This window comes from Lithobates pipiens, unplaced genomic scaffold (genome assembly GCF_037356315.1).
Source record: "Lithobates pipiens isolate NorthernLeopardFrog02 unplaced genomic scaffold, aLitPip1_a1.2 Scaffold_13, whole genome shotgun sequence".
Taxonomy (NCBI): Eukaryota; Metazoa; Chordata; class Amphibia; order Anura; family Ranidae; genus Lithobates; species Lithobates pipiens.
The window spans coordinates 308,803,262-308,829,652 of record NW_027507718.1 but is presented as its reverse complement, the minus strand read 5'-3'; the positions used below and the strand labels follow the sequence as shown (position 1 = coordinate 308,829,652).

The 26,391-nt window shown below is 44.0% G+C and overlaps 1 protein-coding gene across 1 annotated transcript in view; it reads left to right on the top strand.

Annotated features, from left to right (window-relative positions):
• Positions 1–26,391, top strand: part of SCLT1 (sodium channel and clathrin linker 1) — a 250,067-nt gene that overhangs the window by 191,281 nt on the left and 32,395 nt on the right. Inside the window, 2 exon segments of the mRNA XM_077476898.1 lie at positions 12,181–12,373; positions 22,926–23,122. Coding sequence (XP_077333024.1) covers positions 12,181–12,373; positions 22,926–23,122 — 390 coding nt within the window.

Sequence of the window (26,391 nt, the reverse complement as noted above, 5' to 3'; positions counted from 1 at the left end):
AGGAATTGGGTTGAGTGAAACTGGCTGTTATACATCCAAAAGCCTGAGGACATTTTAGTGGTCTTAAAGGGGTTCCATAAAATCCTATGCATTATGGCTAAAAAAACTTCTGTCACCACGCCCCCCCCCCCCCCCCCCAGTTTTACTTACCTGAGTCCTGTAATTCCCACGCCAGAGATACGCTCTTCCCCTCTACCCGTTGTCGTGGCTCTTGATTGGTTTGATAGCAGTGCAGCCATTGGCTCCCATTGCTGCCAATCATATCCAATAACGCGTGTTTATGGGTGCAAATGCTGGACTCCGGAGCAGGCCTGCAAGGTAACCCCCGGGGAGGAGCGCTTCTCCTAGAGGGTTATATTATGCGGGGAGGGGCTACCGGCGCCGCTGGGGGACCCCAGAAGTCAAGGATCGGGGGTCACTCTGTGCAAAACGAACTGCACAGTGGAGGTAAGTATGACATGCTTGTTATTTAAACAAAAAAAATGAAGCCTTCCAATCACGTTAATCTTTGAATTGTCAATTCTTTAACTTTGTGACTGGGGATTCGCTTTAAATGTATTCACAGTTCCTTTTCCTTATCATTATTTCATGGATTTTGTGTATAGTTTGGAGGTTTTATCTCCAGGTCACATTTTAATGGAATTCCACAATTTTTCCTAGCTTATACACTTAATACATTTGTTCCCCAAACCATGTAGAGGTCATAGTGTCAGTAACAGACTAGGATTTGCAGTGTGGTAACATTAGTATGTCAAATGTCAGAACATGTGCACAGCAGCAGATCACGATTAGCTGCTAGTTTCCCTTTTTACAGATCATTACAAATCTGAATAAATCACTTTTTTGCATAGGTCAGTGAAACTTTATTATAGCAAAGCTATCATTAAATTTCACACTTTGGTAGTACATGTCAGTATTGTTAAATCATAGCATTATTTTTAGTAAAAAAAGAATTCTTGCATTGGTTAAAATTGCTACTTTTCAAAGTTTCTGTTGTAAAATTTAGCAAAAAATCTTTCTTCATAAATTCTTTGAAATTCTGCTACATTTCTTTGGTAAAACTAACACAAATCAGTGTACAGTGCATTCAGTGTTTCATTTTTTTACATTTTGTTATGTTGCAGCCTGATACTATAGTTTAAATTTTTTTTTTCTCATTAATCTTACCTCCACTGTGCAGTTGGTTTTGTACAGAGTGGCCAAGATCCTCCTCTTCTGGGGTCCCTTCGCAGAGCTCCTGGCTCCACCTCTTCTCGAGTGCCCTATCTGAGAACCTGTGTGGGCGCGCTCCCGTGTCCTGCTGCTGTGTCCGTAGACATAGACCGCAGGATTCCGCCCTCGTCATTGGATTTGAATGACAGCAGCGGGAGCCAGTGGCTGCGCTGCTGTCAATCTACCCAATCAGGACACAAGACACTGACAGGAGCTGGTGTGCTTGTTCCCCTCGTGGGAATTACGGGGCTCAGTTAAGTATAAGGGGGGCTCGGGGTCGCTGCTACAGCACAGGAGATTTTTCACCTTAATGCATTCTATGCAATGGCGAGGGTTTACAACCCCTTTAAAGTGGCGTTCCACCCAAAAGTGGAACTTCTACTTATCTGTCACCTCTCCCCTCTCCCCTCCCCCCACCCCCGGTGGCACAGTTGGCACCTTTTAGGGCTTGGTTCAGTTATCCTGACTGAGTGTCCTATGACGTCCAGCAGGATAACAGAACAACATTGCGGTGATCGGGGGTGCGGTGTGTCAGTCTAGACCACCAGGGATATGCCCAGGCAGCTGCCAATTGGTGGCAATTAAAAATGCCTACCAGTGCCACCAGTGATGCCTATCAGTCCTGCCTATCAGTGCCCAGCAGTGCCGTCTATCAGTTGCCACCCATAAGTACCCATCAGTGCTGCAAATCAGTGTCGCCCACAAGTGCCGCATATCAGTGCCATCTCATTGGTGCCACCTCATCGGTGCCTCCTTATCAGTGCCCATCAGTGAAGAAGGAAACATACTTATTTACAAAATTTTATAACGGAAAACTTTATTTCAGAATTTTTGGTCTTTTTTTATTCGTTTAGCAAATAATTAAAACCGCAGAGGTGATCAAACACCATCAAAAGAAAGCTCTATTTGTGGGAACAAAATTATAAAAATTTTGTTTAGGTACAGTTTAGTATGAGCACGCAATTGGCATTTAAAAAGTGACAGCGCTGAAAGCTGAAAATTGGCTTGGGCAGGAAGGGGGGTATAAGTGCCCTGTATTGAGGTGGTTAAAGCGAAGAACAAGTCTCCTGTTTAAAAAGGGAGCAGCTACAAAAACTGCCGATCCAGCAGTGTGCTGACCATTTTCATCTCCGATTGTCTGTCCCTGGCATTGGCGTGTTAACTGTGGGCACCCAGCTGTGACAACTTACAGCTTCACAACCGGTTGTCCACTGCACATGTGTGAGCTGCACTGCACATTGTGAATTATCCTGTAGGTTTCAGGGAACTGTCACGTGTCCCAGAAGACTGCGGGGTGTATGGGAATTTCTGCTTAGGCGATCGGAGCAGAAGCGAGAGCTGGTAACTGTCAAAATCATATTTTTGGTAAAAAAAAATCCCAATAAGCATATATTGATTGGTTTACACAAAAGTTATTGCGTCTACAAAATATGGGAATATTTATTTTTTCTCACTAGCAATGGCAGAGATCAGCGATTTTTAGCTGCGACATTGCGGCGGACACCTAACTGACACTTTTTTAGGGGACCAGTGACATTATTACAGTGATAAGTGCTAAAAATATGCCCTGTTACTGTACTAATGACGCTGGCAGGAAAGGGGTTAACCTCAGTGGCGATCAGAGGATTAAATGTTTCCCTAGGGGGTTCTTGCTAACTATGTGGGGGTTCGTTTAACTGGGTGCAGACAGAGATCCGTGTTCCTGCTCAGCAGAAACACAAGATCTCCATCTTCTCCCTTGTCAGAACAGCGATCTGCCTTGTTTACATAGGCAGACCTCCATTCTGCCTCTCTCGGGAATGATCGCGGCAGACATCGGGCCCACCGGACCCGCTGATTGGCTCCCCTTCTGCCCTCCAGTGGCTATTGCATTGATTTTGAGCAGTAGAGCTGACCTGCTGCAGTACATGTACGTTACGTGGTTAAAGGGGAACTGATTTCCAATGAGTACCATTCATATCTGTGCTTCTTCAAGTCGCAACGACTTCAACGTAGTCCCAGCACTACTTTAGTCCCACTTTGATGCGTCTTGGGGTCCATAGACCTCAAGATTACACAGGCATTGCTTCTAGTCGCGTCAAAGTCCTGGTAAAATCGGCGCGCCTTTCAAGTCACACAAGTGTAAAAGGAGCCTAAAGTTTTCAAACCCTCTACTCAGAACTTGTTAAAACACATTTGGTAGCAATTGCAGCCTCAAATCTTTTTGGGTATGATGCTACAAGCTTAGTACATCTAGATTGGGGGATTTTCTGTCATTCTTTGCAAATCCTCTCAAGCTCAGTCAGGTTGGATGGGCACCGTCGGTCTCTCCAGAGATGTCCAATAGGGTTCAAGTCAGAGCTCTGGCTGGGCCACTTCAGGACATTCACAGAGTTGTCCCTAAGCCACTCTTGTGTTGTCTTGGCTGTGTGCTTAGGATCCTTGTCATGTTAGAAGGTGAGCCTTCAACCCAGTCTGAAATCCTGAGTGATGTGGAACCCAGTCTCTGCTGCTGCAAAACACCCCTCTCCCCCCACAGCATGATGCTGCCACCACCATGCTTCACTGTTGAGGTGGTATAGGGCAGGTGATAAGTGGTGCCCGATTTCCTCTAAATATAACGTTTAGAGAATCTTGTCCCTGACAGTCTGATGCCGTGTACACACGATCGGACTATCCGGTGGACTTAGTCCGGCGGACTTTGAAGCGGAGGACCGCCGGACTTTCGCACGGACCTGGCGAACGAGTGGACCTGCCCACACACAACCGGACTTTTGATATGAACGGACTTGCCCACACACGGAGGAAAGTCCGTTCATTTTGAATGCGGCTCCAGGTAGACGGGACTAGCGAAGGAAGTCAATGTCGCCGCCTTCAGCGGTGAGATTGACACGTCACTGGCCCCGTCACCTGGTATGGACTTAAAGGGGAAGCCCTACGCCGAAAAAACGGCGTGGGGCTGCCCCCCAAAGTCCATATCAGACCCTTATCCGAGCACGCAGCCAGGCCGGTCAGGAAAGGGGGTGGGGACGAGCGAGCCCCCCCCCCCCTGAGCCGTACCAGGCCACGTGCCCTCAACATGGGGGGTACTTTGGGGACAAAGCACCTTGTCCCCATGTTGATGAGGACAAGGGCCTCTTCCCGACAACCCTGGCCGTTGGTTGTCGGGGTCTGCGGGCGGGGGGCTTATCGGAATCCGGCCCCCCACCCGATGTGAATGAGTATGGGGTACAATGTACCCCTACCCATTCACCTAGTGAAAAAAATAAATAAAACACAACACAAGGTTTTAAAATAATTTATTGCACAGCTCCGGGGTCTTCTTCCGTCTTGGGGGGTCTTCTTGCTGGACTCCTCTGCTATCTTCTGCTCTATTGCTAGATCGTTTACTAGCGGAGGCGCCTGGGTTTCTTTTTCGTCGCCGTCCGGGGGTCGTCTTCTTCCGACTTCGGGGGTCTTGTCCCCCTCTTCGGTTCTTCTTGCCGGTCCTCCGCTTTCTTCCTTTAGCTCTTTTACTAGCGGTGGCCCGGTCTTCTGTCGCCGCCGCCTCTTCTTCCGACTTCGGGGGTCTTGTCCCCCTCTTCGGTTCTTTTTGCCGGGCCTCCGCTCCTTCTTGCAGCTCTTTTACTAGCGGTGGCCCGGTCTTCTGTCGCCGCCGCCTCTTCTTCCGACTTCGGGGGTCTTGTCCCCCTCTTCGGTTCTTTTTGCCAGGCCTCCGCTCCTTCTTCCAGCTCTTTTACTAGCGGTGGCCCGGTCTTCTGTCGCCGCCGCAGCCTTCTCTTATTCTTCCTTGAGATGTTGATTCAACGACAGAGGATGCTGGGACTGTGACATCATAATGGGTGGGGACATCACCCAGTGACCCCGCCCATTGTCCCCTATATAAGTCGCTGCGCAACGCGTCCCTGTCATTGCGGCCAGAGAGAGCGTCGCGTCAACATCTCAAGGAAGAAGAAGAGAAGGCGGCGGCGGTGAGGGAGGCGACAGAAGACCAGGCCGCCGCTAGTAAAAGAGCTGGAAGAAGGAGCGGAGGCCCAGCAAGAAGAACCGAAGAGGGGGATAAGACCCCCTAAGTCGGAAGAAGAGGGGGCGGCGACAGAAGACCGGGCCACCGCTAGTAAAAGAGCTAAAGGAAGAAAGCGGAGGCCCGGCAAGAAGAATCGATGAGGGGGACAAGTCCCCGAAGTCAGAAGAAGACCCCTCGGACGGCGATGAAGAAGAAAGCCGGGCTCCTCCACTAGTAAAAGAGCAGAAGATAGCAGAGAAGTCCGGCGAGAAGACCCCCCAAGACGGAAGAAGACCCCGGAGCTGTGCAATAAATTATTTTAAAACCTTGTGTTGTGTTTTATTTACATTTTTTTCACCAGGTGAATGGGTAGGGGTACATTGTACCCCATACTTATTCACATAGGGTGGGGGGCCGGTATGTGGGGGCCTCCTTATTAAAGGGGCTCCCAGATTCCGATAAGCCCCCCGCCCCGCATACCCCGACAACCAACGGCCAGGGTTGTCGGGAAGAGGCCCTTGTCCTCATTAACATGGGGACAAGGTGCTTTGGGGTGGGGGGGCGCACGCCCCCCCTTCCCCAAAGCACCCCCCCATGTTGAGGGCACGCGGCCTGGTACGGCTCAGGAGGGGGCTTCGCTCGCTCGTCCCCACCCCCTTTCTTGACCGGCCGGGCTGCGTGCTCAGATAAGGGTCTGATATGTACCTTTGGGGGGACCCCCACGCCGTTTTTTTCGCCATAGGGCTTCCCCTTCAAGTCCATACCAGGTGAGGGGGCCAGCGACATGTCAATCTGACATTGACTTCCTTCGCTAGTCCCGTCTACCTAGAGCCACGTTCAAAATGAACGAACTTTTCTCAGTGTGCGGGAAAGTCCGTTCATTTCAAAAGTCCGGCGGATTAGCACATAGACGGCCGGACTGTCCGCCAGACTTGCAGTCCTTTGGACAATTTTTGAGTCAAAACTACTTTCTAAGTCTGCCGGACTTTTGGGGGAAAAAAAGTCTGCCGGAGCCCACACACAGGCGGATTGTCCGGCGGACAGTCTAATTGTGTGTACGCGGTATGAGAGTCATTCAGGTGCTTTGTGGCAAACTCAAAGTGGGCTTTCATGTGTTTTGCAATAAACAATGCTATCATGAATGAGCACCATGTGATTGGACTCAGTGATCACAGATCACGCTGCTTTGCTCCAACAGAAGGACCCGTACATCCTTGCGGAATAACAGAGCCCTAGAGTGCATTGTTGCATTCTCAGCATTAATATAAAAACCATTTCATGTTCAGCTCCCCCAACTCCACAAATACTTATCTGAGCCAGACCTCTATCCAGTGCTGCTCTTTCTTTCCTCATAGGACATGGAGGCAGCAGCAGCAGCCATTGTTAATCAAATTCTGTGAGTAGGGAGCAGGGGCAGGGCCAAGTTTCAATAACGCACCCAGCCTGGCTTGGAATCAAGCCAACACCTCTACCTTCATAGCAAGTGCTTATCTATGGGGCCAAATGGAGAAAAGGAGGAGCGGGCAGCACAGTTGACCCCCGAAGAGGAGGTTTGGGGCCACTCTGTGCAAAACCATTGCACAGAACAGGTAAGTATAACATTATTTTTTTTTTTAGATTATAACTTTAAAATCACTTTAAATAGAAACACGTTTGACTTACAATGTATTATATACACTGATATTTTGTATGTCAAGTCAAAATTTTCTACATCTGTTTGTATGTATATATGATTATATGTATGTACAGTATATGTATGCGTGTGTAGTCTTTACTGTTAGTAGATATTTGTATCTCCAGTATAGCATTAGAACATTGTGTACAACCCATCGCTTGCTGTAGTATATTTTATTTACAAAAATAACCTGATTAGTGACAGGAGAAAAATAACTATGATTACACCATCATTTACAGCCTGCTGTTTATGGTTCTTATCCATTTTATGCGACTCTCTTCATTTTTCTACTGTAGTTTTTTTTTTTTCTTTTTATCAGCCCTTTCTGCTTTCTATCTGCATAAATCTATATGTAATGCCTAGTTTCTGAAAAGTTGTGATTGCAGTTACAATTGTAATTCTCCAAAGGGCATATTTTTCTGTCTGGTTCCAGACTACCTAAAGAGCGCCGCAGTTTGGATCAGATGCAAATCAGCGCTTACACATTTAAGCTATTGTTCCATGTACTGAATTAGTAACTGCAAGATGACAATATTACATTCTGATTTCACCTGCAGTCACTTTTGATTAACGCATTATTCCTAGGCAGAACACATGGATCACAGCCTGCTGATCGGCGCCATTTAGGAGAATAGGTTCAGTCTGTGTTTTGTCTTGAAGTGTGCTGACTGAAAAGCGGTGCATATTGAAATGATGCAAATTACTTTGAAGGAAGTTTTTCCCTATGTAAAATGAACCCTAGTTTGCTGGCGGTTTGAAATTATGCTTGCCGATGTGTACGGTTTTTGGCCATATATTGAATTGGTAATAGAAATGTTTAATGGTGTTTGTATATATTTTCTGTAATTATTATGGTCCTAATTTAAAGCCCAACTCTGGCATTGAAAAAAAAAAGCCACCAGGTTTTGCCCTGTCTCCTTTATTTTAAAAACTGACCACAGTGGCCAGTACTCTGGGAGGAGTGTTCTAGGAATTCTTTATATATTCATTGTTTATCTATAAAACAAGGTCTTATTGTCTATGTGACGGAACCTATCCCCCACTCTCCACTTGAATGTTTCCATCAGTACACCGCTTCCTAAGTCCTGGAACACGAGTCCAATGGATATGGCTATAGGAACCCCCAAGAACTAGACAACACCAGTCTTGGAGTACATCAGGAATAGCCTTTTATTTGATATCTCCCACAAATATATACAGCAGGAGGACCAAAACCTAACCTAATTAGCATGAGCTAATTATCTAATCATTGACCTAGACTAGTTGTCTGAGAGATGAGACTTTTCAGGGTAAGACTTTGTCTCCTAGCTCACTTACTGACTATTCAATACACATTACCATAAACATCAACACAGGGTTGATTAGCACAAACAACAATGTGTGGAATACTCTTACAAGCCAGACTAGACTCATTTACACAACAGACAGGTGGCTGGAGTTCCTGACATTAGCATCTAACAGTTTGTGTCCCAACAGTATGATTCAGTCACTATTGCTAATATGGCAAATACATATCCAGAGTCTGTGTGTCTTGGGGGTGGGGGGTGGATCCAAGTAACACCACCTCAGGGGTCCCCAGGCATACAGCTCACAAAGAGCACCATTCCCCCAAATGCCAGGGCCCATAATCGGTGGGCAAGAGGCTCGCATTCAGTCCCCTCCAAAAGCCTTGGTCCCGGCTAGGTCTGTCACAGTCTACATATAGTAGAGAATGGTTAATAAACCTTAAAATGATACCAAACAAACACGGTTTCATTTTCATTATCCCTTCTCTTTCTGTATGTGGATGATGGCGCTGTAATTATTTTAATAAAAAAAAAAAAAAATCTAAGTATCTTTCTCCTAATTGATAAACAGCTGTCACATGACCCAGCTCTTTCCCAGTCTGTCTGCAGGGATAACATAAGCAGGAGGAGCGTCTAGTCTTCTGCTACTGGTCACGTGTTCAAAAAAACAAAACAAAAAAGCCTTTGGAATTTAGAGTAAAAATATCCGTAAACTGCTATAATTGGCACACAAATATATACCTGAATGAAATGCGTATTATTTTGTGGAAATAACATGGTGTGGGTGGATTTCTGCCAGTCACAAGCTGTGTCCCATCCCCCCCCCCAGCCTGTGCCTTATAATAAAAGGGAGGTGAAGCCACCATTAATCTACATGTAATATCCCACACCTATTTTATTAAGCTGGTTAGTGGGCACGGAGGAGAGAGAAAGTGGGCTGCCATTTACCACTGTGTATACACCCACATGTGTGACTCTATATGGGCTGCACAGATGTGATAGGAGGAAGTGCTCAGCATAGAAACTCACTGAGAGCTGAGCATGTGCAGAGTAGCCACCACAACTGCAAAATCCCTAGCTGAATTGGGAACTTAGACAGAAGAGGGAGATGGAGAATAGCAGGATCAACCAGGTTTTTTGCAGAATACTGAAATGAATCTCATAGTGACTGAGCGTGTAATACAGCATTTATTGATAGTTTTTTTTTTTTGTGATGTGGGTTTAGTGACACTCTGATTTCAGTGCACCTCCACATGCTGTGCATGCCCCAGATTTGTGTAAAACAGGCACATGAATCTCTTGCCTGCACTTACATTTGTTGGAATTTTCAAGATTTTCATAGAGGGCCTGATTGCATATAAATTGAAACATTGGAGTGACAGGAGAGACGCTTTGCAGGCGCTATTTTTGAGATATATCGCCTGTAAATCACCTCAGTGTGAAAGGGGTCTTACTTCTAATGTCAACTCAAAATGTGGAATTTTGTTTTACTTTCTGGCAGGTGTTCTAATCCCTCTTCACACTAAGGCCCCATTCACACCTGACTGTAGCGTTTTCAGGCAGAAAATCGTGTGGTTTTACGGCGATTTTGCTGCGTTTTTTACTGCATTTTGATGCGATTTTGTGCAGGGCAAAAGGTCACCAATTTAAAAAGAAGAAAAACGCCCAAATCTGCCCTGATTCGAGTGACAAAAAAGGGTTCAGAACTTGTTTGAGCTTCATTAGTGTTACAAGGTCTCAGGTGTGAATGGGGAGCAGGTGTTTTAAATTTGGTGTTATTGATCTCACTCTCTCATACTGGTCACTGGAAGTTCACCATGGCACCTCATGGCAAAGAACTCTCTGAGGATCTGAAAAAAAAAATTGTTGCTCTACATAAAGATGGCCTAGGCTATAAAAGGATTGCCAAGACCCTGAAATTGAGCTGCAGCACGGTGGCTATATAAGGGGGCTCTTTAGGAGTGGAAAGGATTTGTGCTAGAAGGTGGGAGTGGGGGGTTTCAAATCCAACCTCCAACCAATAAAGTCCTCTCCCCTCCAAAAGCTCCCTCCAGAACATATCCTCTTACCGCTGGCCCTGCCAAATCTCTCCTCCAAGTATAGACCGCTGTTATCTGCCCCCCCCCCCACTTCCTGTCACTGTACCCCCCTCCTCTGTAAGTCTCTATTCATAATAAACTCATCAGAGCAGCTCATACAGAGTGGTGTCCCTCGTCCCCGGCTCCTCCTCCTTTATGTGTACATGAGAATGTCGGTGCCAAGGAGGAGGAGGCGGCATCAGTTCACTCTGTGGTGTGTTGTACAGGGAGGGGTAAATAGCAGAGTGTGGCACCCCAGACACCCCACCAGAGATGCAGGGTAGGTTTTTCAGGTGTACATGGTAGCGTGCTCCATCAGGTCAGATAATGGTCAGGCCAGTTATTGGAGCTTAGTGCCGGAATTTGTTCCAGCACTGGGCTCCAGGATTCAGCACGGATTTGCCAGGATTCCAGGATTTAAATGAAATCTCTGGATGGTCCCAGCAAATCCAGGACAGTTGGAAGATATAAGCCCCTGGAAGTTACAGACACTGCATAAAATGTTGTTCATGCTCTATAGGGTAATATTCCCCCTGGAGATGTGGGGATTTACTTGCAATCCCTGGACAGTCCTGGCTAATCTGGAACAGTTGGGGGGTATGATGGTGACCAATCCTCCTCCAGGTTTTATTGTCAAAGCTTGATTGAACAAGCTAAAGTTAGAAACTGATTGGTTACTATGTACAGCTACACCAGATTCTGTGTGCGCCAGTTTTAGTAAATCTCCCCCATTGACTGCTATTATCATTTATGTCTGTAAATTGTAAAGTAACTTTAAACTTTTCACTACAAAATCTTCCTGGTACATGTGTTTTCCACAACAGGGATTGTTTCACCACCAGTGAATGTTGGGTGAGATGCACATTTACTGATAAATATTTCTCTAAAGATGGCCATACATTTATTGAAATTCATCTAGTTCGGCAGGGGCTGTCCAAATTGCGATCAGTGTGTGGTCGTCCCAACAGAAGGCAAAAGGACAAGCTGGAAAACTTTGCTCGATCAGCGGCTGTAGCCAATGATCAGTGTATTGTAACAGCAGTGGGTCCCACTCTCTTGCCCCATACACACTATCAGATTTTCTGCTGATTTTTTTTCCTACGAGTTTACCAAAACCATATAGTGCAAGGGCCTACCTGATTGTATACAAATTGAAACTCCTAAGGTTTGACCTCATATTATATGGTTTTGGTAAATCTGAAGGAAAAACTGATAGTGTGTATGGGGCTGCAGAATACAATGTCCCGGCAGCGATCAAGTGAATTCCTCCACCCACCTTGTTGGTGTGGATGGAGGAATCTGCTTTTTATTTGGGCTGAATGAAAAAAAAACTAACAGTATATATCCAGCTTTAGGTTCATAAAGAATTGTGTATCATAAACAACTGACTTTTTTTTGTTTTTCATAGTTTTCACCTTTCTATATCCTTTTATAAATCTCAGTGCTGCTCGTCTCTTTCAGCTTCATTCAGCCCCTTCTGTCTACATGCACTCCCTCCAGCATTATCTGAATATGATTGCTTAGTACTGGCTTCCTTGTAGTGACAGTGGTGGAACATGTCTGTACAATGTGTGTTATCACCCCACTAGGGGTTTAAATGACAGTGTGAAAAAAGCAGGAGTACTACTTAGAGACAATCGTCACCCTTAACAAAAAGTGTATGAACAAGGACCTTTTTGGCAGAATCATTGGGTATTATTTTTATGACTGCTGCATATTTCAAGATTCTAAAAAATGACCTTTAAAATAAAATAAACCTATTAAACCTTACCATGAGATTTTAGTCATTTAGTTAAATCTACTTTAATATATCATGACAAGCTCCCTCATTTTTGTCAGATTTTTCTGTTCTGACTTTCTGAATATTTAATGCAGTATTAATGATTTTTTTTTTTTTTCTGGATAAGATATGCATGTGCCCTTTTTTTTTCCTCTCTCTTTTAGCTCTGAAGAGCAGTTGTCCAGGTGTCATGAAACTATTCAAAAGCTGAACGAAATGTTGGAGTCGGAAAGAAAAGAGAGCAGTTGTGTGAGTGAAGAGAGGCTAAAGCTGGTGCACGAGAATGAACACTTACGGAAAGAAGTGGAAGAGTGGAAGAGGTCTGCCTTGGAGGCTCAGCAAAAACTCAAATTTCAGGTATTGTTAGATTCATTTGGATACGTTCATCCGGTAGCAACAATACAATGAAAAGAAACCACGGTTTCTCTCTTTTTAAAGGGACACTATTGCCTATTTTTAGTAGGTATTCATTTTGTGCCTCGATTCTGTGTATTTCATAAGAACTGGCTTTATGGCTCCATAGCAACCAACCACAGTGAGACCTGCTTTGAAAATTTAAAGAAAACGGTGTGTGTGGGCAGTACAAGCAGTTTTTATGATAGACACTTTTATATCATATACCAGAAAGTATTTTTGATGTGATTTTTTTTTTTTTTTTTTTTTTAATATACTGGTAAAGCACAATGCTACTGTGCTATATTTCTCTAATAATTATTTCATACTGATTCCTAGATTCTTCGTCTAAAGCTGGCCATAGATGGAACAGTTTTTTTTTTTTTGTTTTGTTTTTTCCAGCCAGCGGGTTGAATGAAAAAACTGACCCGATCAACGCATTTGAGGTGGATGGAGGAATCCCTCCTGCTGTGTCATTCTATTCTGATATCAGGGAGGTTTCACAACCATCAGAATACACTGATCAGCACTGCAGACTGCTAATAGTCAGGAAATTTTCCAGCTGGGCGGTTGTAAGAAGCTGATTGGTACATTGATTTTTTTTTTTTTTACAACCTCAGTGCCAATACATGAATCAAAATTCTGCCAGTCCTTGCTGAACGTGCTGAATTTTGACCCATGTATGGGCAGCTTTGGGGCTCTCCATATGCCTGCAGCTTTGAACAACTGCTGCGAGAAGATCAGTAACAGAATACACTACGACACTTAGAGAGTGTTTGTTTTTCTTTCCTTTTGCAGTCTATTAGTGCAAGTTGACAATGTCAAGAACTGTGCTTAAAAACAATCCCTTTGCTGGTAACCAGCATGTGTATATATAATGCACAAATATGACTGCCTCATGTACCTATATGGGTGTAGCATGTTCCCAAAGGTAAACTTGGCCTTAAAAAGGGTAATATGGATCGGATGCTGTATCTGTCCCCCGCCAGCTCTGCAGTGAGAACTGAGCGATCAAACACTGCCGATTGCTCAGTTTTCCCCTCTACTCTGAGGAGAGAGCCGTTACTGTCAGTCACTGGTTCTCTGCGCTCCCCTCCATCGCTCACTGAAGGGCTGGGCTGTTGAGGGTGCGGGAGGGGCCGGGTCAGACTTTCAGTGGATCACTGAAAGGCTGAGCCAGGTGTCAGTCCAGGCATCTGGGTGGATCCCGACCACATGGTCGGGATATTCCCCAAGCCTGGACCAGCTGAGTGATGTCAACTGACAGCAGATTTTAGCCCGCTTACAGCTGAAAACGGGTTACAGAAGTACAGAATGCATTTCACTTCTGAAACCTACAGGAGCAGTATAGCCACATGCACACTGGTAAGGTACTTGCCTTACTCTGAATGTATTTCCACAAATATGCTTACTATATTGTATAATATTAGATATTCTATTAAATACACAGTTACCAATCTGACTCGTTCGGTGACCTATTCTGATAACTCTGGCAGCCTCAATGGCTACCTTGACTTTGTTGCCTGTTATGGGCTACTTTGGGTTATTTACCTTCAATAAGCCTTGCATTAAAGTGGCAAAAACCAGTACCCTTATTCTCCAGAATAATCTATACACATCACTACTTATTGGCCCTATAATTTATTCTTCATTAAATAATTTCTTACTGTGGTATTCTGCCTTTTTCCCCTCACTTCTCTCTGTTTGGAGTGAGCAGTGCACTGCTTTATGCACACTATAAATCCCATAGTGCCTAGTCCATCTTGGGAGCAGACAAGAAAAGGTAGCTACATGCTACTTTCCTGCATGCAAAGGACTATGGAGAACAAACATAGCCACCTTTTAACAGGAAGTTGGATAACAGCAACACAATAGAAAAGGAGATTTGATTTGGAGGAGGCTGAGAGCAATAGAGGTTTTTTGAGTTAGCAGCAAGTAAAAATATGTCAAGCCTGTATAAGCCTTAGGCCACGTACACACGGGCGGATTGTCTGCCCAACTAAGTTCGTCAGACAATCCGACAGACAGTCCGTCCAACTTTCGAATGAACGGACTTGACCACACACGATGAACAGACAGTCCGCCGAAAGCTTGCGCGATGACGTGTACGGCACGTACGACGGAACTAGAAATTCGACGTCCAATACACTGCAATGCAACCTTCGGCCGTGTAAATCCTTTCTGAGCATGCGCCATACTTAGTCCGTCGAACTAGCCTACTCGCGAGCGGATTGTCCGCTGAAACCAAGTTTGGACGGACAAAATTACGGAAATTCCGAAAGACTAAGTCCGTCAGACTGTCCGCTGAAAAAGTCCGCTGAAGCCCACACACGAGCGGATTGTCCGCTGAAACACGGTTCAGCGGACTAAGTTGGGCAGACAATCCGCCCGTGTGTACGCGGCCTTATACGTTTCCTGTAAAATGACCAATAGTTGTAAATTCTCAATACTGCCTTCCAGCGATGCCAACATTTTGTCATGTCCAGAAATGTGTTTTATGCTACAGGGCTGTTAATTAGTCCCTGTCTGGCACTAGTTTTGTGATGGTGTGCATAACATCTTTTGAATAGCTACTATTAAAGAGGATCTTGTGTCACCCCCAAAACATGTAAAAGTCAGCAGCTACAAATATCCAAAGATCATGGGCATCCAATATTGAGTGTTGGCCTTGACCCTTGTGCACAGAGATTCCTCCAGATTCTCTGAATCTTTTGATGACATGTACTGTAGATGATAAATTTAAAGTCTTTGCAATTTTTTTTTTTTTTTTTTTTTTTTTTTATTAACCACTCAGTGAAATCAATTTAATAACCATGGGACCACCTCAGCTTACAGCTCAGCGTCCCTTCCATGCAGTCACATCATAGTGGCAAGTTTTTTTTTTTTTTTTTTTTTTTTTTTTTGAGAGTGTTAATGCCAGGCTAACAACCTTCATAATAACCATATCATCCCTCCGGTATCACACTCCCATCTTATCCCCCTTCTAGTTCTTACCTCGACCCCCCCCCCCCCCCTCCTTCCTATCTGTGGACCACCTTATCTTGTTTTCCCTGTGAGAGTTTTAATTTCTATCTAGTTTGTACCTTATTGTATCTTGTCTACACCTATTTTAGGGCTTTCTCAACCCCTCTGAGATGAGCCATTTCTTCCTAAAATCTGCCCAACACTTCCATTTCTCTATGATTGGTGTATTACTCCGCTCTTCCAAGCTGACTCTCAAACACTCCATCTTATAGGTCTTTTCTACCGCATCCACCCATTCCCACATTGACGGGGCCTCCTTCTCTTGCCATTTTTTCGGTATTAGTTTTTTACCTGCATTCAGCAAATGGGGAATCACCGATTCCTTATATTGTCTGAGCCCAATTTTTGTCCCATGGAATAACACTACCCAGGGATCAGCTTTCACCTCTTTGTTAGTAATCTCTTTAATGAAGGCTAGGATTTGGTTCCAGTACAGTTCTATTTTTGGACAACTCCACCACAGATATGTCATCGTGCCCAACTCTTTACATCCCCGCCAACACTCCCTAACACCATCCCGCTGAAATTTACTCTTTGCAATTTTAAATTGAGGCACATTATTCTTAAATTTTTCGACAATTTTTAAACAGCTTTTCACAGATTGATGAATCTCTGCCCATATTTACTTCTGAGACACTCTGACTCTCTAAGATGCCCCTTTTATACCCAGTCACAGTATGGACCCATTGCCAATTAACCTCATTAGTTGCAAAATGTTCTTCCAGCTCTTGCTAGTACCACTTACTTTGCCAGATTTTTGTTGCCCTGTCCTAACTTTTTTGAGATTTGTTGCTGCCAATAAAGTGGTCCTTAAGGCACAAGGTGTTTTATCTTAACCAGTTCCTGCCCGGCTCATGTAGATAAACTATGGCACAGCTGTGCAAAACCTCGTATGGGTACAGAGTCTCCTTTAAGAGCCGCCAGAGGGCGCGCGTGGGGGACCCGGTGAGCATAGCCCGGCAGGTACGATTGCGTGCACGAGAGCCAGCACAGAGATTTCTGTGTAAAAACACAAAAATCCTTGTTCTGTCAGGGGAGAGGAGACATATTGTTTGTTCCTATTAAGTAGGAACAATGATATGTCTCCTCCCCCAGTCAGTCCTATCCCCATACAGTTAGGAGACATCTAGGGAACTCACATTGAACTCCTTGATCGCCCCCTAGTAGGGATGAGCCGAACATCCCCGCCCACCCCGGTTCGGTTCGCACCAGAAGCTTCGAACGGACCAAAAATTTGTACGAACTTTAGAACCCTATTAAAGTCTATGGGACGCGAACATTAGAAATTAAAAGTGCTGATTCTAAAGGCTAATATGCAAGATATGCAACAGACAACACCAGCAATGAGGGGTATCTTCAGGTGTATACTGTGCTGGAGGCACACAACAGGCACTTTAACTCCTGCAGATGCCTGTATTAGAGAACACCAGCAATAAAGGGTAGGTACAGGTGTATACTGTGCTGTGCTGGAGGTACACAACACCCACTAACTCCTGCAGATGCCTGTATTAGAGAACACCAGCATAAAAGGGTAGATACAGGTGTATACTGTGCTGGAGGCACACAAGAGCCACTTTAACTCCTGCAGATGCCTGAGAAAAGAACACTGTCCCTGCCTATCTTGCTCTTTCCCTGCACGCCGGAACTCACTACACAAGGTCGCCGCGCTGGCGGACTTGTATAGTGCGGGGCGTGTACTAAACTCCCTGAGTACACTAAACCCACTAAATCTCTCCTTGCTGCCGGCACTGTGATTGGCCAAGCATGCGGGGTCACAGTGCATGTTTGGCCAATCATGAGCCAGCAATACACTGCGATGGCGTAGTGCATTGTGGGCTGTTCGTGCCACACGAATTTGGTTCTGAATTCGCCGAACAGACGAAAGGCCGATGTTCGAGTCTAACACTGAGGTCATCCCTATCCCCTAGTGTTAACCCCTTCCCTTCCAGTGACATTTACACAGTAATCAGTGCATATTTATAGCACTGGTTGTTGTATAAAGCTCAATGGTCCCAAAAATGTGTCAAATGTATCCGTCGCAAAGTCACAGTACCGCTAAAAAGATCACATCCATTAGTAGTAAAAAAAATTTATAAAAATATCATAAATCTTTCCCATAGTTTGTAAATGCTATAACTTTTGTGCAAACCAATCAATAGACGCCTTATTGCGATTTATTTATTTTTACCAAAAATATGTAGAAGAATATATATTGGCCTAAACTGATGAAGAATTTTTTTTTGAGGATATTGATTATAGCAAAAAGTAAAAAATATTCTTTCTTTTTTTCAAAATGTATGCATTTTTTGGTTGTAGCACAAAAAATAAAAACCGCAGAGGTGATCAAATACCACCAAAAGAAAGCTCTATTTGTGGGGAAAAAAGGACGCAAATTTTGTTTGGGTATAGTATTGCATGACCTCGCAATTGTCACTTAACCACTTTCAGACCGGACCAATTTGCTGGTCAAAGACCAGACCACTTTTTGCGATTCGGCACTGCGTCGCTTTAACTGACAATTGCGCGGTCATGCGACGTGGCACCCAAACAAAATTGACGTCCTTTTTTTCCCACAAATAGAGCTTTCTTTTGGTGGTATTTGATCACCCCTGCGGTTTTTATTTTTTGCGCTATAAACAAAAATACAGCGACAATTTAGAAAAAAACGCATTATTTTTTACTTTTTGTTATAATAAATATCCCCCAAAAATATATAAAAAAACATTTTTTTCCCTCAGTTTAGGCCGATACGTATTCTTCTACATATTTTTGGTAAAAAAAAATCGCAATAAGCGATTATTGATTGGTTTGCGCAAAAGTTATACCGTTTACAAAATAGGGATAGTTTTATAGCATTTTTATTAATAATTTTTTATTATTTTTTTTTTACTAGTAATGGCGGCGATCAGCGATTTTTATTGTGACTGCGACATTGTGGGGGACCCATCGGACATTTTTGACACATTTTTGGGACCATTGTCATTTATACAGTAATCACTGCTATATAAATGCAGTGATTCCTGTGTAAATGACACTGGCAGTGAAGGGGTTAACCAATGGGTGGCAGTGTAGGGGTTAAGTGTTCCTAGGGGCGTGTTACTAACTGTGGGGGGGTTGGGCTTTCATTTAGTGAACACTGATCTCTGCTTAAATCACATGGAGCAGAGATCAACGTCACTAGTTGCTAGGCAGAATGGAGAAATGTTGTTTACAACGGCACTTCTCCATTCGGCCGCTCCGTGAGACGATCGCGGGGATGCCCGCGGCGATCGAGTCCGCGGATCCCGCGACCAGACTCAAGGGGGGCCCGACCAGCGCGGGAGCGCGCCGGCGGCGGCGCGCTCCCGATGGCAGGGTGGCAAATTTAAAGGGACGTACATGTACGCCCATTTGCCTGCCCGTGCCATTCTGTCGACGTACATCGTCGTGCGCTGGTCGGCAAGTGGTTAAAGAGACGCAGTGCCAAATTGTAAAAAGTGCTCTGGTCAGGAAGGGTGTGAAATCTTCAAGAGCTGAAGTGGTTAATACATTCTAAGCATTAAGATAAAAAACTTGTGTGCAACAGCCCCCGTAATACTTACCTGAGCCCCATATCGATCCAGCGATGTTGCACAAGAGTCCTGGCTGTCCTGGACTCTCCCTTCTCATTGGCTGAGACAGCAGCAGGCGCCATTGGCTCCCACTGCTGTCAATCAAAGTCAGTGAGCCAATGGGGAGAGAAAGCGGGCAGGGCCGAGCCATGGCTCTGTGTCTGAATGGACACAGAGCAGCGGCTCGGGTGCCCTAATATTAAGCTGCTTGCTGTGGGGGCACTTGGTAGGAGGGAGGAGGTGTCAGGAGCGGCGGCGAAGGACCTGAGAAGAGGAGGATCGGGGCTGCTCTGTGCAAAACCAACACACAGAGCAGGTAAGTATAAAGCCCCATACACACTATCAGATTTTTTGTAGTACAAGGGCCTGCCTGATTGCATACAAATTGAAACTCCTAAGGTATGACCTCATATTATATGGTTTTGGTAAATCTGAAGGAAAAAATCAGCAGAAAATCTGATGGTGTGTATGGGGCTTTACACATTTTGTTATTTTTAAACAAAAAAAACAAGACTTTAAAGCGGGAGTCTGCCGTTTTTTTTTTTTTTTTAAAGCCAGCAGCTACAAATACTGCAGCTGCTGACTTTTAAAATAATGACACTTACCCGCCCAGCGTGCCCGCGATGTCGGCACCCGAAGCCGATCTCTCGATGGTCTCTCGGGTGCTGCTGCCGCCATCTTGGGTATGGGAATCAGGAAGTGGAGCCTTGCGGCTTCATTTCCCGGTTCCCTACTGCGCATGCGCGAGTCGCGCTGCGCGATAAGGATGGTCCCGCTGTCTCTGGGATCTGTGTGTTTCCCAGCAGGCAGCGGGAGACCTTCGGAAAGGGGCGTAGATTCCGCGGAAAGGGGCGTAGGTTCTGCAGAATCTACGCCAGAAGTGGGTGCAGATACCTGTACTGTACAGGTACCTGCACCCCCCTCCCCCCTGAAAGATGCCAATTGTGGCGCCGGATGGGGGGAGGGTTCCAATGAGCGGAAGCTCCACTTTAGGGTGGACCTCCGCTTTAAAATCACTTTAATTTCAAAATGACCTTATTTTCTTCTCAAATTGGTACATTGTCTCAGTTTAAACATTTGCTATGTTTTCTATTGTGAATTAAATATGGGCTTATGAGATTTACAAATCATTCCATACAGTTTTTATGTAGATTTTATAGTGTCCCAACTTTTTTGATATTGAGGTTATATGATCTGGCTTTCAAATAGCATTCTGCATATGTACATGTGCTGGACTGTAGATTTTAGGTGAGCCTCCCATTGAACAATGTCTGTCTGCTGCAGCATCTTTATAACCAATGCTGATAAAATTGGCAAAATGTTATTTTTAGGCAGGCCAACTGACCTCCTGGTGAACAGAATTCATCTGCTGTACTGGTCTTCACTGCATACACAGGATGAATGTTGGATGATTTTATGGGAAGCTTTTGGATTGTTCAACAATTTTACTGCATACATGGGTAGCATCAAACATTCAGGAATATGGAATGCTTCTGTTTAGCATGTTAGATATGGTTTGGCACAGCTGCAGCACCAAAAGTTGCCCATCTCAAGCTAGCCTTTTGTGTTGGAAGCTAAGTGAAAAGAGAGCTCCGGTTAAATGACTGTGCCCAAGTAGTCCAATCAAAGTTTCTTTTATGTACATTGCAGAGCAGTAATTAGAAAACTGAGCGCTTTCCATAAATTACAATAAAAATACCAAATGTATCCATACAAATCACCCAAACAAACAGATGGTAAATGTAGGAATTTGTACAAAGCAGGCACTTGGAGCTCATGAGCAGCACGTTTTATATAAGAATGTTAAAATTAATATTATTTGTCCCTATTCAGCATCGGGCAGCAACAAGCTTTTTGCTGCACCTGCGACCATGCATTTGTTTTCTCTTAAGGGGAGAGTCTGCAAAAAAAATAAAAAAATAATGTAAAGCAGGATTCAAGGGAAAAGTAAAAAAAAAAAGCCAGTTATGCATTCTTTAAAAATCATGAATGCCCAATTGAAGTTTGAAAAAACATAATATAGCAAGCTACACAGAATACTAAGAAAGCTGTAATGAAAAGGTCTTCTTGTAAGTATTTCAAGGATTCGCCTTCGCCAGTCGAATCTCTTCTTTCCTGGCATTCAGTTGCAGAGAGGACTTCAGCTCTCTGTCTGGAAGCAGCAATATCTCTTCACCGGTTCGGCACACTCCATGGAGTCACAGCTAGGACTATGCAATCATTAAGGATTGTGAGCAGGGAACATGGGCAGTCCTACCTCTGACAGTCAGAAACAGATGTATACATTTCTGTTCCTTTTGTGATGGTTCTCGTCCTCTCTCTTTAGCATGTCCATTGCTGCTTTGTGTGTTTGATAGATTGCAGAAGATAACTGCAGATCTCACAGGTGTTTTAGTCCCAATTTTTTTATATCTGCTACAATGATTGGCTGCCTATTTTACAGTTCAAATATCACATATTAGCAGATGTGTTTTATTTCTGTGGGGATATATGTGAAATCCCACTTCAAAAACGTGGGCCTCCCTGCTATCTGTTCTGCTTCACAGTGAGCTGTTGTCTTTTATCTCGATGCATGACAAGCTTTCGGGAGTTAGCTGCTGATTTTCATATTATTGGCTTTCCCAGGTCCGGGAAATTAAGACTTAAGCCTACTTTCGAATGAACGGACTTGACCACACACGGATGCAAAACAGTCCATCGAAAGTTTGTGCGATGACGTGTGCAGCACGTACGACGGGACTAGAAATAGGAAGTCCAATACACAGCAATGCAACCTTTCGCCGTGTAAATCCTTTCTGAGCATGCGCCATACTTAGTCCGTCGAACTAGCCTACTCACGAGCGGATTTTCCGCTGAAACCAAAGTACGACGGACAATATTACGGAAATTCCGAAATACTTAGTCCGCCAGACTGCATGCTGAAAAAGTCCGCTGAAGCCCACACACGAGCGGACTGTCCGCTGAAATGTGTTTCGACGCACTAAGTTGGCCAGACAGTCCGCCTGTGTGTACACGGCTTTAATATTTTGTTCCATTACAGACTCTATAAACTATATTTATTAAAGCAGAAACCTAGCATGCTTCTGTAGTATTGTCCATTTGTATACTGTGTTGCAGTCACATGAACTTGTATGAAGGCATGGGCTGTCTGAAATGCACTTTAAGCCTGGGTTCACACATAGGCGAACACAGGCATCGCATGTGATTCGCACTGCATTGCTCTGCTGATCACATGCGATGTCTGTGCAATGTGAATTCAGCCATACAGTTGTATGTTTGTCACCATTCCACGGGTGGGCGCAAATTTGAAGCATGACCTGTTGGGTATCAGTTTACTCAGCGTAACGTCTTCTTACACATAATAGAAAAAATTTATTTTTTTCAAACAAATTGCGTTTGTAAGACCGCTGCACAAATATGGTGTGACGTAAAGTATTGCAACAATCACCATTTTTTTCTCTGGGGTCAAAAATAGGCCTGGTCCTTAAGTGGTTAATGGGTTGCAATATTCTGTGTCTTTATTTGCCTAAAGTTCAGATTTTATGTGATAACTGTGATGTGAGGCTTCACCCACTACCTATTGAGTCATGGTCAGTGAAAAAAAAATGCACCCGGGGACTTACATTTGGGAAAAGCATATGAACTGAAATTCCTAACCCAAGCAGGCAGAAAAGAGGTCTCATATATGTGGCAGCGCTACAGAGAAAATAGAATCTGCTGATTGGTGCCTATAGGGTGCAACTTGATGCTCACCCCTCTTTCCAGTTCACTATTGAAACAGATTAAGAGACTTTCTAAAGCAATATTGTACTACTGTTGGTGTAACAAGGCAGCCCAGAATAAGGGAAATAAGTTATTGTTTCTGGCAGAGTAAAGATGTCAGCGCTGTTTTCTTTCTTTAGTTAAGCACCATGGCTCATGAATTTTCTGTGAAGGAACAAGGCTATGAAGTACAGCTACAGGAGATGGAAGACAGCTGCCGAAAGTCCATGCAAGAACTTATGAGGCTTCTGACGGCCCAGCAAAAAACAAGCTGCAAATGGAAAGAGGAGACAAATAACCTAACCAGGAGCACAGAGAACAGACTGAGGAAACTACGGTGTGTAGCCCTTATATTATAAGAATATCATGATATTCATTAAATTGATTCTGGTTTATACTTTCTGAATGTATTTCTGTTGTTATTACCCATCCTTGATTCTTTAAGTCCAATACCTTGGTGTTAAAATCCCAGTTTCCCCATCCTGCACGGTTTTGCCCCAGCCTCAGGACAAGTGCACTTGAAGTTTAATCGGAACTGCACTGCATCTGACCACCAAAAACTCTATTTAATTCAGTTTGTTTTCAAAGCAAACCCCCCTCATCCTTTTTTTTACTTTATTTTCTTGAAGAATCACTTTAAAAAAATACCCCCCTAGCATTTCTGGCCGTGACCATCTTGAAAAAGACAGATGATTCATGTACCAAAGAAAAGGCCTATGCCCCCACCTATAACTAGCCTTCAAAGCAAGGAGCACATGGATAGGCAAACGCATGAAAGACGAAACCAGAGAAAATTCCAAGCTTAACTTACCAACCAGTCTGCTAACCAACCAAATTAGCCTGTCTGACAGTTTATGTTAAAAACAGGGGTTTAGTTGGCACGCATTTGCAAACGCATGCGTAAGCTGCAAGACACCCTGTATATTGCTTGCAGTCCTACCACTACAAAATGTATGAGTGTAGCCACAGTGGGATCACATACATTCTAATGGATAGATGAGGGGCAGGTGGGCCAGGAGGCCCACCCAGTCCTTAAAGGCACAGGGGGCACACTGGACATCCAGCACATAGAACAATGGCAGCTAAAGTGTCCAGCCTGTCCGCTGACCAAATTTACACCGATAACAAAGAAAAGGCCCCTGCCCCCACCTATAACTGGCCTTCACAGATGATTCATGTAGCATTTGCTTCCTAGAATCTGTCTAGCAAGGGCTCAGGCATGAGGGTGTGCTTAGCTGAGAAAACCCCTCTCTGACTCCTGGGTTGACATTTGCCTAGGCAAGAAACTAGGAAGTAACAGTAGAAATAAAAAAGAAAGTTCAAAATAAGTAAATATGATATACTTTCCTATCTATTTACTAATGCTAGAGCATAAGGATTAAAAATAGTCAATATTGATTAAGAGAGTGAAAGTCCACTTTAATACTTTAAATCCCTAGATTCAAAAGAAAAAAAAAAGTGTCATCCGTAGCATGTAACTGCTTGCCATGTATTTTCTATCCTGATTGGCTGCTGTGGGCAACACCTTCATATTATTATTTTTACTTCTTGTATGAGTGCCATTATATTGCCTTGAGGGAAAAATACAAGAAAAGAGTTTATAAATTACCTTGGTGGAGCTTTTATATTAAGGAACGCATTAGACATCTGTCTTTGGTCTGGCCCCCTACATTTTCTCCATGGTCTACTACAGTAAAAAGCTTGTCACGTGTAGTTAGCTGCCTCTTCACAGCATTTCCACCCATTAACTTGTACAATGGTTTAACAGCTTTAAGAGCTGATTCACTAAAGGTAGAATTGTTAGAAATGGTGCAATAAAAGTTGAGTCTAAGGAATCTGACATTTTTAATCTTTAACATTTTAAGAAATTGCAAAAATAGCACAATTTTCAGCCTTTTATGATTTAAGGAGTGAATGCTGTGTATCATGTATAATTATTTCTGTGGCTTGCAGCTCAAGTGGGTACTGTAAGATTCATGTAAGATATTTTTTTCTGATGTCTTTATCCATATATATATTCTACAAAAGACAGCTTTGTTTGATATCATTAAAGTGAACGTCCAGGTAAATAAATAGCTTAATGCGGGTTGAAAAAAAACACGTTTACTGTTTTACCTGCAAAATAATTTGTAATTTCTGCACAGCTAATCATGAATTATGCCTCTGTGGCACACTGCACAAGCAGCCTTTGCTAGGTTCAACTTTGTGGTTTTGTATGTCACTTCTCTGTGTTCAGCCTTATCATTATACAGTGAATCAGCATAATCACTTTTGAAGAACAAGCAGGGAGCTGATCTAGGAAGAACTACAGCTGACCCAGGAAGCAGTCATTTAATGAGTAGCATAGTAATTATCCTGAATACTAGAGGTGTTTATCACAAGTGGAGATGAGCTCAGGTGTCCTCCACACTCATCTCTAACCCAGACTCTGAATTCCCAATTTTTTGTATTACAAAGAGCTGCAGGTCGGGTTATGGACCCAGTCCGCAGCTTATTGGAGTTCAAAACAGTGGGAGTTCGGGTTAGAGATAAGTTCAGAAAATGCCAAATCCCATCTATAGTTGCTAGGCAAAATTACATCCTTTGGTTGGTAAAATAGTAAACATACTACATGCTGTACTTGTGAACTGTATATTTAGCTGTTTGCAAGAAGTACCACTTTAATGTATAAAATACAGTTAATTCCTATTTAAAGAGGGATTCCACCTAAAAAAAAAAATATTAAAAGCCAGCAGCTATAAATACTACAGCTGCTGACTTTTAATAAATGGACACTCACCCGTCCCGGGTTCCAGCGATGCCGAGGCCGATCGATCGCTCGGCTCTCGGCTGCTGCCATCACCATTCTAGGTGAGGGAATCAGGAAGTGAAGCGAATCGGCTTCACTTCCCGGTTCCCTACTGCGCATGTGCGAGTCGCGCAGCGCAATAGGAATTGTCCGCGCTGTCACTGGGACCCGTGTGTGTCCCAGCAGACAGCAGGGCAGGACAGGAAATGACATAGACTCCCACGGGAGTCTATGCCCGGAAGTGGGTGTAAATACCGGTCTTTGACAGGTATCTCCACCCCCCTCCCCCCTGTAAGGTGCCAATTGTGATACCGGAGGGGGGAGGGTTCCGATCAGCGGAAGTTCCACTTTAGGGTGGAACCCCACTTTAAAATGGTTGCAAACTCTAATATATACCCAGCGAGGTGACTGGCCTCAGGTGATATACAGAGATGAAACCAATCCTCCTACATAAGTTATAACTGGCCATCTGCAGCCTTCTCTACATCTGTTCAAAGTCCCGAATTTATAAAACTTATCTGAGCCAACAAAAAAGGGGGAGGAGAGCTGAAATTACACTCTGCAGCGCTCAGTGAGGGGAACTCTGAGAGCTGATTGAACAAAAGGGAACACACGCCCTTTCCATAACATAGGAGCAAAGCTGAGGTTGTCAATCAGCTGAATCTTCCTCCCCTGTCACCATTTTTCTCTGAGTCAGGAAAACTTGTCAGTAGTGATTCTAGATTGAGACAAGTACACACTATAGAAGGATGTGCTTTGTTCATATTTCATGTCTGAGGCTTACAACTGTTTTTGAAATGAGGGCATAGGCTTTAATT